The sequence below is a fragment of the Acanthaster planci genome, linkage group LG08 (assembly GCF_054643075.1).
Source record: "Acanthaster planci isolate LZ-2023a linkage group LG08, COTS_SCS, whole genome shotgun sequence".
Lineage (NCBI taxonomy): Eukaryota > Metazoa > Echinodermata > Asteroidea > Valvatida > Acanthasteridae > Acanthaster > Acanthaster planci.
In genome coordinates, this window is record NC_141784.1 from 8,009,191 (window position 1) to 8,025,438 (window position 16,248).

At 41.4% G+C, this 16,248-nt stretch overlaps 1 protein-coding gene across 4 annotated transcripts in view; it reads left to right on the plus strand.

Moving 5' to 3' along the window:
• Positions 1–3,064: 3,064 nt before the first annotated feature.
• Positions 3,065–16,248, plus strand: part of LOC110988546 (histone-lysine N-methyltransferase 2C-like) — a 56,287-nt gene continuing 43,103 nt past the window's right edge. For 3 of the 4 annotated variants that reach the window (XM_087139557.1, XM_022252183.2, XM_022252186.2), the window contains exons 1-9: positions 3,065–3,673; positions 11,002–11,042; positions 11,924–12,006; positions 12,957–13,217; positions 13,774–13,992; positions 14,382–14,509; positions 14,788–14,897; positions 15,245–15,349; positions 15,992–16,049. In XM_087139557.1, coding sequence (XP_086995683.1) covers positions 3,667–3,673; positions 11,002–11,042; positions 11,924–12,006; positions 12,957–13,217; positions 13,774–13,992; positions 14,382–14,509; positions 14,788–14,897; positions 15,245–15,349; positions 15,992–16,049 — 1,012 coding nt within the window. In that variant the 5' untranslated portion in view covers positions 3,065–3,666. Of the gene's footprint in view, positions 3,674–7,801; positions 7,967–11,001; positions 11,043–11,923; positions 12,007–12,956; positions 13,218–13,773; positions 13,993–14,381; positions 14,510–14,787; positions 14,898–15,244; positions 15,350–15,991; positions 16,050–16,248 lie in introns of all 4 variants that reach the window. The other variant, XM_022252185.2, reaches the window with a different exon arrangement.

A 16,248-nucleotide genomic window follows, 5' to 3' on the forward strand; every position in this document is an offset into this window, starting at 1 on the left:
CAACCGCACATAACTATGCAACAATTTTAATAGTTTAATTTCGTTTCTTCATTTTCATTTTTAATGTCATTATTGTTTTAAGGACCCACGTTGAGCCAAGGCTAAAAATATGAAGCGAGAGGGCGCTATTCCCCAACTATGGTCATACCACTGGCAGCGTCAGCGGTTCGATATCGGAATAATTTTCTGCCTGCTGAACCTAGGCCTGGGTCTTCGCCCGAACGTTGGAAATCCGCGGAGACGCGCTGACAAGAATAGCCGTAGCTCTGGAGGTAGTGGCGTGTCCAGATCGTGGTCAGGGAGCGGTAATTTTTTTTTACTTTAAATGATTGTCTTATTTCTTTTCAGTCTGTAAATTTAGCATCCTCAACCCCTCCCCCCGCACAGTTTAAAAAGATTATCATTATTTTATGAATTTAGGTCTTCAGTTAAAAAGTGGGGGAAGTATCTTCCACACACCCTGGGTTTAATTTAACTGGAAAACTAGCCTTTAAAAAAGCTCCATTCTGAATGGAGTAGGGGCATCATTTTTCCATAGTGGCAACGAACTTTTACACGGAGGAGTACTTATGAGGATCTTCCGATGAAAATACAGGGTGTATTTTCTAAGCGCTGTGCGAATGTAATGAACTGGTACATGAAAGTTATGAAACTGAACACCCTAAGTATGGTTGCTTCGGAAAGGGAAGGCCTAATTCGTAAGCCTTCCATTAATGCCCTACCTGCATCTCTACAATCCCAGGTGAATGAGCACCATTGTTTTACAAATCAGTGCAAGCATCCTTTTCCGAATTGGGCTGATGCCTATCTGTGCTGCGTAGGCCCCTATGTTCATTAAAATAAAAGACATTCTTTGGAATAATAATTTATTCGTTAAAGAGGATTTTGAAGCATGTCATTCAGAAACACCCTCGACGTGTCTGCCTTCCCTTTCAACACACGTCCTGCTGACGCGGGAACAATTGAATTGTTGATACGTGGAAAATGGCTTGTACGGTGACTTGTCTTAGAAAATGGCTATGTTACATTGCTAGTGGGAGGCCCTCAAAGACATTAGTACTGTTACCATATATCAGTATCAGCATTTAAAATCAAGGAACATTCAGTTAGAACCGGAACTGGAATGTGTGCAATGTTACCATTTCAGTGCACAAAATTGACACACTACAGATAATAATTTAACCGTAATTATGTACATGTGAGCTACAAGCGCAGCACTTGCATTCACTGTGATGTGTGCACGTTACGTAGGTGTAGATGCTGGGCCATTGCACTAGCGCCCTCTGTTGGCAAACCGTGTGCTGTGTTATTTTGCCATGTACATCGCTATTTACACTCGACCTTTCTACTTGTAAAACATGCCTGTTTATTTTTCTAAGAGACTGTCTAAAGTACACGGTGTGCTATACAAGTTAGTTGTTATTGTGATCTGAGGTGAATCGGACATGTCCAACCTGTATAGGAGTAAAAATAGTTGAAACAATACGGCTCCTTAAAACAAAATCAGCTTTTCTCCATTGTAAAATCACTTGAATGGAACCCACTGTCGCCCTCTCCGGTATGAACAGTGTAAAGGGCGATAGAAAAAATAATTACAAAATGAGAACAAATTTAATTGCGCAGATGCCATATTAACAACTTCCAAAAATAATGACGCAAATGGACATTTTTGCTAAAAATGAGTACTGGAAACGCCCACAATTTTCAAATGAATTCGAAACTAAGACATTTCGGAGACGGCTTTATGATTATATACTGCAAATGAAAAAAATTCAGGAGTAACAAAAACACACGTTCAGGACAAACATACAGCACAATAAACCAAAACGGGGAAATAGATGTACATATAAAGCGAATCTTAGCAAATAAAAGGCAAAGCCTCATGAAATGGTCTCTTGCATGTTCTGCCGTAGTTGGTGCTTGTCTTCTATGAGAATGCACATTGCATGCAAAAGATGCCACACCATCCTTTGGCTATTTTCTTCTTTTCGTCACATGGCCACACCATCCTTTGGCTATTTTCTTCTTTTCGTCACATGGCCCCCGTTACGCGCCAGCCCCCCTCCCCCTCCGGAGTGGTCATCGTCTCGGTACCCAAAGTGTTTGATCTGGAGTTGCATCGATTTTACAGAAAAAAAAGAATGTGCCAAACATTATGTTCTTGCTGTTGGTTATAGCCCTAAATTCCCGAAGTAATTTGAATGGAAAGAGATGAATTAATTACATTTTAAGTACTATAACATGCAACAATCATGCAAATTCCCAATTCTGCCCGCCCACAAAAAAGGAAAAAGAAAAAGGGCTTCCATCGTGACTGCCTCGAATCAAAAAACAGGGATCGGCCCTCAGAACCGCCATTTTAAAAGGAGGATGGATAGGGCAACTGTATCCTACGTTCACTGCGTTTAATGCCCTAACCGTTTTTAATTGTTTAATTGTGTTTAAAGACGTAAACATATTCTTTTGTAGTCTGCTGTAACAAAGCAAACATCACGCTGCGCAAAGACTCTGCTAGGCCAATAAAGGGCGCCCGTGCCGCTGGTGCACCGGATGTGCCACCATTAACCCTGGACTGATTAGGGGATTTGGCCCCTCCCATTTGTAGTCAAAGTCTTCAACAGAACAATACCAGTGCGTGCAACAGGGCCCAAATTTTTCTGAAAATTCCTTTCGCAGAGAATTCCTGTTTTCACGTGTGCTTAGTTGGTGCTGATTATTAATTCATCGCTTGGTTGGAAGTAGATCTGAAAAAATAATGTGCATATTTGATTATTTAAAAACCCGTAGCCCGGCCATTGATAAGCAAGCGGCATCCTTCATCTTTGTACGCTGCATTAGCATTAAAGAGGTCATAATACTTGAACTATATTACTCCGCGAGCCACACCATTTTTACTTTTTCCGAATAAGAATGAATTATTAGTGATTATACCATTAATGTATGTAGCAAGTTTATTGTCTTGGTTCCATTAAAACAGCTTTCAAATAATTGTACATGTTACTAATATGTGCGAAATCAGAAGGTAACTACTTTACATTTATCAAAATTTGTCGAGGTCAAAAGAGTGATGTGGTTCAAAGATGGCGGCTGTTTAAGAATAAACGTATGCAAGAAAAGAAATTAACAACGCTTTGTTTCTGCGAATATTCTGGTAATGCCTGTTCAAAATGTTTTGCGAACCAACCGCTGTGTGGTAAATTATGCTTTAGATGATTCTAAGGTTTTTGTAAGGAATAACTTGAGGTGAAATTGCGGCGTTTACAACCGACTGCAGTTACGTTAGCGCTCGCTCGGATCGGAGGTCGTCGGCGGGTGGGTGCGTGTGCACAGCGGAATAGGAGTTGTGAACGACGTACGTACGTGTGTGAACGACGCTGCTGAAGGTTCAACATCCTCGGCAGGCCGTCGATTCGCTTTTTTTAAAAGCTGGCTCCACAAGGCAGACTCATTTCACATCATTGCTTTCCTCGGGCTTCGTTTTTATCCACATGAGCCAGCTCCGACACCCTAAAATTTGATGACGGCAGGACATGCTGGATAGTGACCGGCGAAGTTGATTGGAAAACCGGAGGAAGTTGAACTTCAAGAACAACATTCTAATTCCGTTACAAAAATGCAACATAAAATGAAGTGACTTCAACAGCCGTCCAGTCCCAGACGGCAGATATGTCAGGTGAGACTGATAATATATAAAATGTGTTTTTTCTTTACTTTGGGTAGGCTACCTCATAGCTTAGTACTACTACTAGTACTAGTCAGCTAGTAGTATGGTGTGTAATGATGTAGGGCTAGTCCGAGTAACTTCACGAACTTGGAATCTACAAATTGCCTTTTTTAACATTTAGGCCTAGTTCAAATGTTAAACAAATCAATTTAAAGAGTCCAAGTTACTCGGACTAGCCTAGGGGTACATGTTCAGAGTTATCAGACATGTCAGTATAGTAGAATGTTCAAAGACCATACATGTACATACCATGCATGTGTGGATTGCATAAATCTCACATGTACCAAGCATGTCCTTCCTCCGTGGTTTAACGTGTCATTTTATGTTCATTTTCTCTGTTGAAGAGTTTTTTCAAATTGCTTCGTAATCTTAATTGAAACCTGGAAACTGAGACGAAACGCAACAAAGTGTAAATTTGCCTTGAGCCAGTCCTGCATGCAGTGTTCATTAGTCACGTTAGTATTCCACCCACATTCACGGCTTGATTTACAAAAAAAGTAGCATGCACTGGTGCATGTAGATCAAAAATCCGACATGCACCAGGAAAAAACCTACATGCATCATAATTTTGCGAATATGGGTAGCGCATATTCCTGTATATAGCACTTCAAGGATTATAAGCCAAAGATAAGGTTAGGTGTGTACATGCACTATGAATCTGCTGTGAGGAATGGGAGAAAGAAACAACACGTTTTTACACTATCTGGTCAAGAATTCAACAAACTTTATTCTTATTCTCAGTTATTGGTAAATATGCAGGAAATGAGTATTTTGGTGGTTAAAATGTTACATGCACATTGTACATGCTTAGTAAAAAAGGTTATGTGCACAAGCAAACATCTACATGCACTCGTGCATGCGTGCACCGGGTAAATCGAGCCCTGCCCACATTGTAAGCCTACAGAGTCCCCCAGAAAACAAGTCCGCTGATAATAGGTACAACATGACATTTGCATCTGTCACTGAGCTGACCATAAATGTCAGCATCATAGTCACTTTTCTGCCTGTTTTCATTCTCAAATTTAATTCACAACTACATAAACAGTGTAAGCATGGAACTAGGGGAAATGTGTAAGTAAAAATGTCCAAATCCCCCAAACACTCACTGCGCATTTTGAGATGATATAGTAAAAACAAATGGGTACCAGTTCATGGTCCAATATCCATGACCAGAAAGCATTGTTAGTACTGAAATGAGGTATATTCTTCAAACTGAAAAGGAAATTCTGGTGAAAGAGTGTAGCACTTGATACTACCCTTTTCTTTGTTGTTTTCATCCAAAAAAATATGGCTTAGTCTCCATCTTCCTCACTTTATCTCATCTCGTGTCCTTTTTCAGTTCTTTTGGTACACGTACACCTTGTTAGTTGCATTCTGCACAGAAAACCAAGATGTACAATACCAGGAGGGCCTCATGAAATTGAATATTAAGTGATCGTGGATGGATCCATTCTTAACCTGACTGCATAAAAATAATGCATCCTTAGCTGCAGTTTTTGTTTTTTATCTCGATATGGTCATTAGATATTCTGTCACTGTGCCAAAAGAATGTGTAATTACATGTAAATATTCATCATTACATTGAAATGAATGTGTTGCATGGCCAATGATAAAAACGCTTGGAACAAAAATGAAAGACCTGTTCAGTTTAGTTTGATTTGTAGTAACGTAAGTGGCAAAATTAAACCTATATATTGGACGTCGGTGATTCATGCACTAGCACGTATTCTGCAGGTGTTATGACACGTGAATCTGCATGTTATGATTGCCTATGTGCATCATAGTGATGGCTGTTTACGCACGTGATCCGGTATGAAACATCACAGCTGTTGTGCTTCTGTGTTTCAGTGACAAGGCAACGAATAGCATTCAGTGCTCAATCTGAATACCCCAAAATAGCCAAATTGTACATCACTTCTTAGAAACCTACGAGTAGATACATGTATGTGATTCAAAGTGGTCAGAAATAACTTTGGTGCAAAAACAAAAATCAGTTTGTTGCTCACACATGGTAAAAAAAAGTATGGCCCAAAAGCTCACTTATAGGTTTGTCTGTGCCTGTTCTGATATGTATTCAGACATCAACAGTGTCTGCGTATCAGTTGTGCAAATTGTACGCTTTGTGTTCATTGGACACCACACACATATTTACTCAGTGGCACCCACATGCAGTATAAATGTGCTGTGATGCAGGCATTCCTATAATTGCCAATTTATAAGCTGTGAATACTTTTATTAATTTCATCTTTGGAAACAAACTGTATTGAACTTCCAACCATTTTTTTCAGTACTTGACAATACATTAGCCATTCCTCCAATTAGAATTTGTGCCATAAATGATTAATATTTGAGACCAGTGCTGCATTTATGAGTACATAGGGCAGCTTGTGTGTTACATGTATTGGTTAGAACTCTGTTGCCGGCAAAAACTCTTCATTCTTCGCCACAGTACAGGTGCAGTACACGCACTAATCACATACATGTACATTATTAAGAAATGTGTAGCACCATTAACGCAGCCAAAGTTTTTTTTTTCCATAAAAAATGTTCCATGATTCATCACAATCATCAGAACTTTGTTGACATACATGCACATGTATTATGACATGTTGACCGGAAAGGTGTTTTCAAAATACAAATTGCAATGATAATGTTTACAGATTGCGATGATTGCTTGAACAGGGTTAAGATGTGATGTTCGGTGCAGGCCAGAAATCTGGTCGCCCTTAGTCCTTGCGTTTGGTTTGGGCCATCATTAGAGATCAGACTCCATGTTGGTTTGAAACCACATTTAAATTCCCTAATTTCTGTAGATACATGTTTCTTTACCTCTTTATATCGCGATGTGAGTTTTTTTTTGCCATTAGTTGGCCCCACCCCAGCTGCTTGATTGTTCGTAGCTTAACAGGAAAACAAACAATGTTAAAAATCGAGATATATCAATCTTATTCAGAAATTTAAATAACAAAAAACACTTGCTCTTGAGAGTCAGTTGTATAATATATACATGATATTTCTTGCCAGAAATTGGTTCTTTGCAACACCTGAAGTTCTCACTACAGGAAAAATGTCCAACAGGCCATGCTCAGCGGCCGAGTCTAGTGCTTGGCCCGCCTTTAGACTTCTGTGTGTGTGTGTATGTGTTTGCCAAACTGAATCAGAAATTTTGACTCAGCAACCCATCACTCATCACGCTGAATATACATAGATCGGTCATCACTGGAGTTTGTTGCTGTTTACATGCACATGCACTTGTTTGGTCAATCAATCTCTTGAGAAGTCTCCAGGCGTGTGTTGCAGTGTTGCTCTTGACACTTTTGGCATTTTCGAATCCCTGTTCTTGACAACACTCAAGTAACTCAGGAATGGTGTTCTTGAACAGGTTGTTAAGAAGGGGCAAGTGTACATGGCGTCGAGACAGAGCAAGGCAAAATGGCCGAAAAATCGTGGATTTTGCACTTATTTGAGGACCGTTCGGAAGATGAATGTGAAACAGATCAAAATATGGTCCTGGAAGCAACCCCTTTTTCCAGGGAGCAGAGAACGAGAATTCATGGGCTCAACCCTCCAACAACTGGGGAGTGAAAAAATCGATCCGGGAACATCCTCTCGGGTCTGTCGTCAGGTTCGAGACTGCTGTTCTCGTATTGGGTCTACCTGAGTGTGAGCAGGGATTCGAAAACGCTTTACGGTGCTGTACGTTTACATACTACAAATTATTGTGGGTTTTTTTTCATCTTTCCGATCCACTCTAGGTCAGAAAGCTATCAAAAGTGGAATGACTGTGCACTTCACATTCTTAGCGCAAAACAGATAACTGTTAATTAGTAGCTATTCATGAAATTAATACAACATCCCGTAAATTAGTTTTTGTATCGGTAAATTTCAGACTCCCCGTCAAAAAGTCGAAAGGCAGATAGAATTGATGGCATTGGCTTTTTGGTTAAGGGGACCTCACTTGAGACTCCTGTTGTGACATGCAAGTCACCAGATTGCCAGCAGTGGTCTGTAGTTGTTTCTCTATTAAGCCAGAGACTGTCATTATAATATCTCAATATGTACCCTTGGATTTTACAGGTACGGTCTGTCTAATGACAGGATATTGCAACACAGAACAGGCTCTAACAGAAAAACCAAGAGATTGTCCCCTTTTTTTGAGGTTCAGCAACTGAAGATAGATTTCTGATACCAAAATAGTGTGAAGGACTGAAGAAAAGGGATGCCTGTCTGATGACATCACAGGTACAGCAGCCGATTTCACGACATTTTACGTGTTACGTCACTACGGTCACTTATGCCACATGTTATTGCGTGTGGTGCACTGCAATTAAGAACAGTTTCACGAAACTTATGCACGGGGTGCATGCAAGTCTGTGACTTGTGCAACAAATTATTATGATTGTTATTTATTTCTGGTACTGACACCAAAGATTCCTCAAACGTTCCTGAGGCACTGTGTACCTCGCAAGCCTGAAGATATCTATAGAAAGGAGGCAGTGAGAAGCTGTAGCAGTTTTAGAGGTTAGAGGAAAAGCCCAGAGGAATATTCTGGGTAAAACCCACAAAATCAGGTACTTGTAGGGACTGAAAACCCAATCTACCGGTACATGTGGACTGAGCCAAGAATCGAACCCAGACCGCAGAGGTGGAAGGCGAGAAAAGAACCACTACGCCAACCTGACTCCCCATCGACGTAGCTTATGCAATCATATTACATGTAGGTGGCGTAAGTTATATCGAACAGAGTGAAAATGAATGATTTTGACTAACTTATTGTGTTAGGTTAAGGCTCATCATTGCTTAACAAGATTCATATGAGAAATGTACTGTACAACTTTGTTTTTGAAGGTTATGGGAAAAAAACCTTTTTTGAAATGGCAGGCAGAGGTAATTCAATGACTGTTTAGTTAAAAGATGTTATCCTCGTCCAAGAACTTCAACACAATTAAAACTTAATGTAGCTACGGCACAGATTTGTGGTGCAGGGCTTATGCATGGTTCAAAGTTACACCATGTTTGTTGAAATTGGCTACCGTACATGTACATGTAGATTTTTTATCTAAAAATAAAGGATAACCAAAAGTCACCCAGACCCACTGAAATTGAGACCAGGGGTGAAAGAAAGAAAGAAAGAAAGTAAAAATGAGAGATGGACCCCACTCACTCACACTCACACTATTACTATTAGGCTCACACTCACACTATTAGGCCACCAGCCAAGCATCACACACTGTCATGCACTTGTGATGTGAGTGGTTGTCTGGAAGGTCATTTCTACATGAAGACATGTTTCCCAAGCTCTCTGCTCTTTAAACAGCGGTCCCAGGATAACACAGCAAAACCTCACAAAGTCGGCTACACCCAGTCGGGCAGTGGGAAGCCCCCCGGCCTCCACGTCTGTCATAGCGCAGTCTAGCCATCTCTCACGTAGATCTTTCTCTCCGCAACCCATTTCCCATGTGCGTTGCCCGGTGTTTCATTTTTTTCCCCTACAGTACATGTATGTGGTGCGATTCAACTACATGAAACAGTAACTTAATTGACAGTGATCATTAAGTTTTTACCTCCCGTGCATTGGTTGGTTTTTATTGGTTTGGGGGAAGGGCTGTGATGTGTTATTTTTGTTTATCCTATTTTATAACTGATAATTTTGTTGACAGTAGTCTCACTGTACATGTATCTTTCCTGCAGAAACTGGCATACTTGCCAGTGGAGTAAACATATCACCAACAGATACATGTATATATATATATATATGTACATGAACCCTGTCTTGTCTTATTGTATTAATTTTGTGCTGTTTTTAAATTCATAAAGTTAGTGGATAGATCTGTGTACAAAATATGTTTAACACATGAACATCACTAAACAGCAGACATGACTCATGTAGGTATATAAATCACACCCATAAATATGTCTGTTAAGAGTGTTGGTAAATGTATTTTCCCTTTGGGGAAGGGAGGGAGTCCGTGGAATACAAGTACATGTGTTGCTTGATTTTAAGTCCAACGCAAATTGGTGAAGGGCATCTCAGCCTGCATGCCTAGCACCCCAAGACCTCATTCCTGCAAAGTCCTCCATCTGCCCCTTCCAGACAGGATCCCTCCTCCAAAATCCTGTACTTACTTCTTGAATGTGTTCCCTGGAGGAATGGCCACTGCCTCAGCCCATCAAAATCTTCCGGCAATAGCTGCCAGTTAAGGGAGGTGCTATGAGTGATATGGAGCAGTGTAGATCTATGATTTTCAGTAAAATTTAGGCCCATGTGTATATTTAGGTATGGCTGAGTACAGTCGCCACAAAGTCTGCTCTTACATGTAAACCTCGACACAAGGCAGCCTTTGAAACGTTTCATTTATGCAAGGAGGCTGGGGAAGGCTGAGATAAAAGAGTTACCAATTAAACGATTAACGATGAAAAGGTCACTGTCAGATGATGGGTCACTGTGCGGAACTTTGTTGCCATATCATGGTAACCCTTTGTGGAAAGCTTTTGACTCATTTAGAACTGTAGGCTTTCCATTTGTACAATGCACCTGGGTTCTCAGTTTGTAGCTGTTCTGCTTGTCATTGTACAGAACCGAATTGCCATTGAGCAAATGCAAGAGTGGATTGCCTACAAATGCAACAACTCTTACATGTATAAGTCCACCTGTTCAAGCCTTTGTCATCCTCGCACATACAAGAATATTTCTAAGCATTGTTGAAAGAGCAGGATCCACAGGCTGTGCTTCCATACCCAGCATCTTGTGTGCAGTAAATTGCCTCAAATATCTGATTCCTGAATACTGGTGCGTTGCTGATAGTGAAGGAAGCATTGTCTCAAGGTTGTAGGTTAGACCTTGTGTTGTTTGTATTCAGCCATGCATAAATTCATTTTCACATTGTATACATGTGAGATCCTCCACACCGCTCCAGGGTACCATTCACACTGCATCAACATACTGAGAGGAATTGCCGGAAGAGTTTGGGGTATTGAGGCAGTGGGCGCCCTTCCGCAGAACATATTCAAGAAATACTGGAGGATTTGTAGCACTGAGGCTGTGTCCAATTTTTTCGTAGGTGCCGTTGGAGGATGTTTAATGCGTGCATGTTGGCATGAATGCTATTTGAGCTGTTGTGTATATTGTCTAATTCAAGGAAACCGTCTGAGGATGAAAGGCTTCCTAGTCCCGACCAAAACCAAAAACCCATAGCGGGACTGATTTCAGCATTCTTCCAGCCTAGATAGTTGATAAGTAATGGATACACTTTTTTAATGTTGACCTCTTTTAACAGGCCGAAAGAAGAAATTTCCAAGATTTAAAGGTGAACCAGAGGTAGGTGGAAGATACGGCACAGATGCAGTCAAGGTTAACTTCATTTTTTTATCAGTTTCTATTTGGTAACTCTGGTGGGAAATTATTACTTAATTGGGTGGATTTTTTTAATGAGAACTGCGCTAAATCCAGCACTAGATTTCACCCCAAAGTCCGGAATTAATTGATCAAGAAAGAACATGATATTCAGATTTGGGTTTGGTTAGATGGAGCAAGCTTCACACTGATACCCACAGTTACAGACTGTGTAACGATATGCATGTAATGATATGAAGGTCAAAAATGCAGTACATATTATGGTAGTGTACTTACAGGGAATGCACGTTTTTTGCAGTCACCCTTGTTGTTTGCATTAATTATATGTCATACGTTATCTTGCCATGCCTTGCTATTCACATGTCTGTTGTTCAGAGTTTCCTGTCCTGAAGGTGCGTCACAGCATTCTTACGATTCAGTTATTGTTGCTGAGTCGGGAATCCCTACATTACTCGCCGGTGTGTTGGATTGTGTTGGAATCAGTACGGTTTTTTTTGGGGGGGGGAAGGAGGATTGCAAGGCTGTGACTTCTCCTCAGAACTTTTTCCTGGTGTCAGGAATTCCAACGTCCAAATTCTAGATTTTTAGAGGTTAAATCGTTCAGATTGTTCAGCTTTATGACTGTACAAATACTCAAGAACTAGATTAGAATAATCCCGGCCATTTGGGAGAGAATTCATTTCTGATGAGCAGTTAAACTCCCCCAAAAGGTCTCAGTATGTTATTTCTGCTGGATGCTCTATGGAGTTCCCTTCATCTCCCAATCTCACCCTTGGGAATGAGGTAAGGCTGCATTAATCAGGTACATTTATGTTGTCGTTCTTATTCTTTGGTATGGTCTGCAGTATACATTAGATGAAGGTACAATGCGACGAGGCCGAGGCAGACCCCGTAAAGACGGATTATCACCAGTTCCACGTAGAAGAAGGTAGCTGTACTGTCGTGGCATAAATTATGCAAATGCAGATCAAAGTGCAAATGATTCAAGCCATATTTGGCCATAGACTGTAGAGGCTTTTCACTCACATGATTTTTGACGGTCAGCATTGAATTTCCACAGATGTGCACAGAAATGCACGTGCCTTCAAAGTCCCCCAACACTTTGTCATACAGAAATTGCCATTAGAGATACCCAGATTCCAAAAAACGTACGCCACCAAGGACATGGTATCGGGTATGCCTTCTGAAATGCCTTTGCTCGTTATGTTATGTGAAAAACCTCTATTGGGTTATAAGCAGGTCGCGAGTACTATCAAAGCATCCAGTCACTGATTATTGCTACCTCAGTTTATTCACGTGTTTTAAGACCTAATTACGGAGCAAGCTGTTCGTTCTGTTGGCAAGTCCCCTGTTTCTGCAAAAAGATGTCAGAAGTAAACTCTTTTTGAATGAAAGCTTTCCTGGTCATCTCTGGGAAAGCCTTTAAATTTATTTGTAATGAAGAGTTTCTGGAAGCAGCTGAAGGGTGCTTGGTTTTCAAGCAACAGCGTGGTGCATGGGAGCAACACATGGACAAATTTGTTGCATCAATTGATTTCTGTCTTTGTAAGCTTTGTTGTAATTTTTAAACATTTAAGTGAGTTGTGGATAATCATCCCAGTGCATCCAGTGACCTCAGGAGGCAGGCAATACTGCCTGCTCCTAATCACTGCCTCCTCTCCCCCATCATCACCCAAGAATAATTTCTTGGCATGTGGTTAGGGATGAAAAGTCTACTGATTTATACATGTATCTGTGGACTGTTTCTGATCATTTGCTGGTGCTGGTGTAATTCCGTAGCCCCCCTTTATATGAAAGAGAATGCTCAAGAACCCATTGCAGATGTTTCTGCCTTTCCTAAACAGGGACAGAACTCATTCTGTATGTTTTCATTCCCAGGCAACTTTGTGAAGATGATGATGACAGCAGCAGTGTCACCTCTTCCCCGGCCCCTGAATCCATCCCGGTCCTGCACCTGAAGGCTGCCGAGGGAGGCCTGGGAGAGTTTGACGGCCATACCGGCCCTGGCAGCTCCCTGGAGGAGGCCCTGTCTGAGCCCCGACTGGAACCGGAGGTGGACTCCACTGGCCAGGAGAAAATGATCACCGACTTGGAGGTGGGATCTAACCAGTCAGAGGCTGAACCCCACGCGCAAGCTGGGTGAGTGGGAAACTGTCAGAAATTCCTCCTAAAGCACTTTTGGAGGGGAAAAAGCGATGAACAAATGTACATGGGAAAACAACTAAGTCATTCTAGTTATGCATGTTTATTGGTATGTTTCATTCATAAAATCCTCTTATGAAAATACTGAATTCTGTCTGACCAATTAATTTCAAATTTCCGCAAATCCAACATTTGTTAAAAATTGTAATACTGAAGAGGTCTGAAATTGAATCCCCAACACTGTTACTTTTCAAAGAGTTTGATGTGTTGTTGGAAGTGGAGAAAAGGTTTCTTAGTGAAGCACATCTAGGTTGCCTAATTGCTATGTAGATGTTGTGGTTCCATGTGGGAAGAGCAAATTTGAGGGAATTCTACATGTATGATGAATTCTTTTTGAGATTTTTCGAGCATGGACTAGGATCATAATGTTCTGGTTGTCGTGTCCAGCAAGGGCAATGCCAGTGCTCAAGTAAAGGCTGTTATGTCATTTTGTTTCGGTGAGTGTTAATTTCACTAAACTCTGTCCTTCCCGATGCCCCACCCCACCACACAGACAAGGGATGGTGTGCGCCCTCTGTTGTTGCGGAGAGAAGAGCCTGCTAGGCCAGGGGGACCTCCTGCGGTTCGACCCCACCCCCGGATTCAACCCTTTCAAGAAGGTGATCCCGCGACAACGGAGGACGGCAGAGGACGATGCCCCGTACAACCCCAACGAGAGGAGCCCCAAACACCTGACCTGGCGCAGGGCCAGGGGCCCTTCCAAAGTGCAAAAGTGAGAGTTTGTTTCATTTTTTTTGGCTCTTAAGTATAGCTTAACCTTTGTTTTTATTTTGTTTCTAAGTGGTTTCTGTGTTGGTCCACTATGGTTGATGTCGAAGCTGGCAATTTAACAATTTTAGTCAACTTGCAACCTAGTTGCAGTCCCAGATTCTATTCATTCAGATGGCCAGTGAATCTCTAAAATGAATTGTTGGTCTATCGTAAAAGACTGCTGAAATATGATGACAGGATGCAAACAGATTCCAAAACAGAGAATGAAATAAAATCTCAGTTAGTTCTTGGAAGGAAATAGACCATTCAGGAAGCCAAACCTTTCTCCAAAAGTAAATAGTGAGCTTGTCATTTTGACTGAAACTGTACTTATCTCTGTGACGCTGTCAGAGAGAAGAGCAAATCGCCTCGGAGGATTCCCCCAGACAGCCTGGAATCCGGCAGCCCCGGAATAGATGAACTGAGCATGGTCGGCCACCCAGAAGAGCCGGACATGCACTCTATCTTTGAACAGACAGGTAAAACCTTTGCTGTCAAATGTAATTTGTTTTTTCCTTACTTCAACAAACCCACCAGGATGGGCCATCTCCATGTTCTATGTGGGTTTCAAGAAGAGCTTGTACAATTTTCAATCTGGGGAAAGCAACTCACTCTCTGCATATTCATCAAGGCCCATGACGTAAATGTTAAATGCTAAAAACTTCTGATTGCCATGTACTTTTACGATGCATGTCTCGGCTTTTGTATGCCATCATCTTCAGTGTTTCACCTGTCGTCTTTGTTGTTCACTTCATAGGACATACCACTGCACATCATTGTTGCGCTGCTTGGTCAGAGGGTGTTTGCCAGAATGAAAACTTCCAGCTTCTCAATGTTGACAAGGCGGTCTTCTCTGGAGCCACTCAGGTATTGCCCATAACACCCCCCCCCACGAAAAATAAAGAAGGGAAACCCTCAATACTTCCGTTTTATGTTTAAAGGAAAATCTGGTTTGTAGTGTTTCTCATGAATCAGAATGTTACACCACTTCCTGTGTTGTGGCCTTATGTGAAAATGATGGCGATGTTTTCTGTACATGTATCATAAATAGAGTGCGCAGTATGCATTTAAGTGATGTCAAATTATTCTCTGAATTTGAACTACTGTGAATTGATTAACTGGCCTCTAGGTGGCCTGTACAAGGGTTTGCCTCCCAGGCATAACACAGAGTAGAAAAAAAAGTCAAAATGTGATGTCTGTTGCCTCGTTGATAGCGCTGTTCCTACTGTCGTCGGTTCGGTGCCACTATCTTCTGCATGGAGCTGGGCTGCAAGCGGATCTACCACTATCCATGTGCTGCCAGCAGTGGCTCCTTCCAGGTATGTTTATACCATTTCTATCCAGTTGCTTCCGACTCAGGCACAGTAAGGTACCTGTTTTCACATTCACCCATTGGATAGTCAAGGCTGGTTCCTTGGTCCCATTCATCACTCATGCATTCTCAGGCTGGCGTCCTACCAGGCTGTCATGCAGATTGGTTTTCCCCTCGGCGCCCTGTCTGTTTTTTGTTGGCTCACCAAGACAGCTCTTTCTCAAGGGAATGTCCTACTACTACCGCTCTCGAAAATGCAAACCTAAGGACTTAAGGACAACAATGCGGAAGGTAGCATAGATGACTTAAGAAGGAAAATTTCTGAAAATCTGCAACCTCGACAACAGAGTCATTGATAAGAATCTAAGTTATTGGATAGATCAACCTCTCTGGCCATCTAGACCACAGTTTGCCACCCGAAATGAGAACTTCTTAGTCTTTTAGTTGAAAAGCTTTGTAGCTGCTAGTCCTCATATTACCTGTATAGATACTTGCTTGTTCTGCATGATCAGCATTTAATTATCAGATGCAGTTGGTTTTTGTAGAGGTTTCTTGTGTTTGGCGGTTGAGAGTAATTGGCTGCACGTTGATGCTGTGCCACTGGAAAATGAAAACTGATTGATCAAAATATGTGTATTTTTTTATCAAGGGCATCAAATCACTAGCCCTGCTCTGTCCTGATCATCTGGACCTTTGTGAAGAAAAAGGTAAGTTTTAAAACAACTCAAGCTCTGTGGAAAATGACGGTGGCTTGGTTATAACCAACATTTATTGCAGTCTTTCTCTTACATGATTTTTATTTTTGGCAGATTGCACATGTTTTCCTTCATAATTTCAGATTAATTTTGCACATTGTAAATTTTCATCCTTCGGGCATTTGGCTGCTGAATCAAATAAAATAAAATC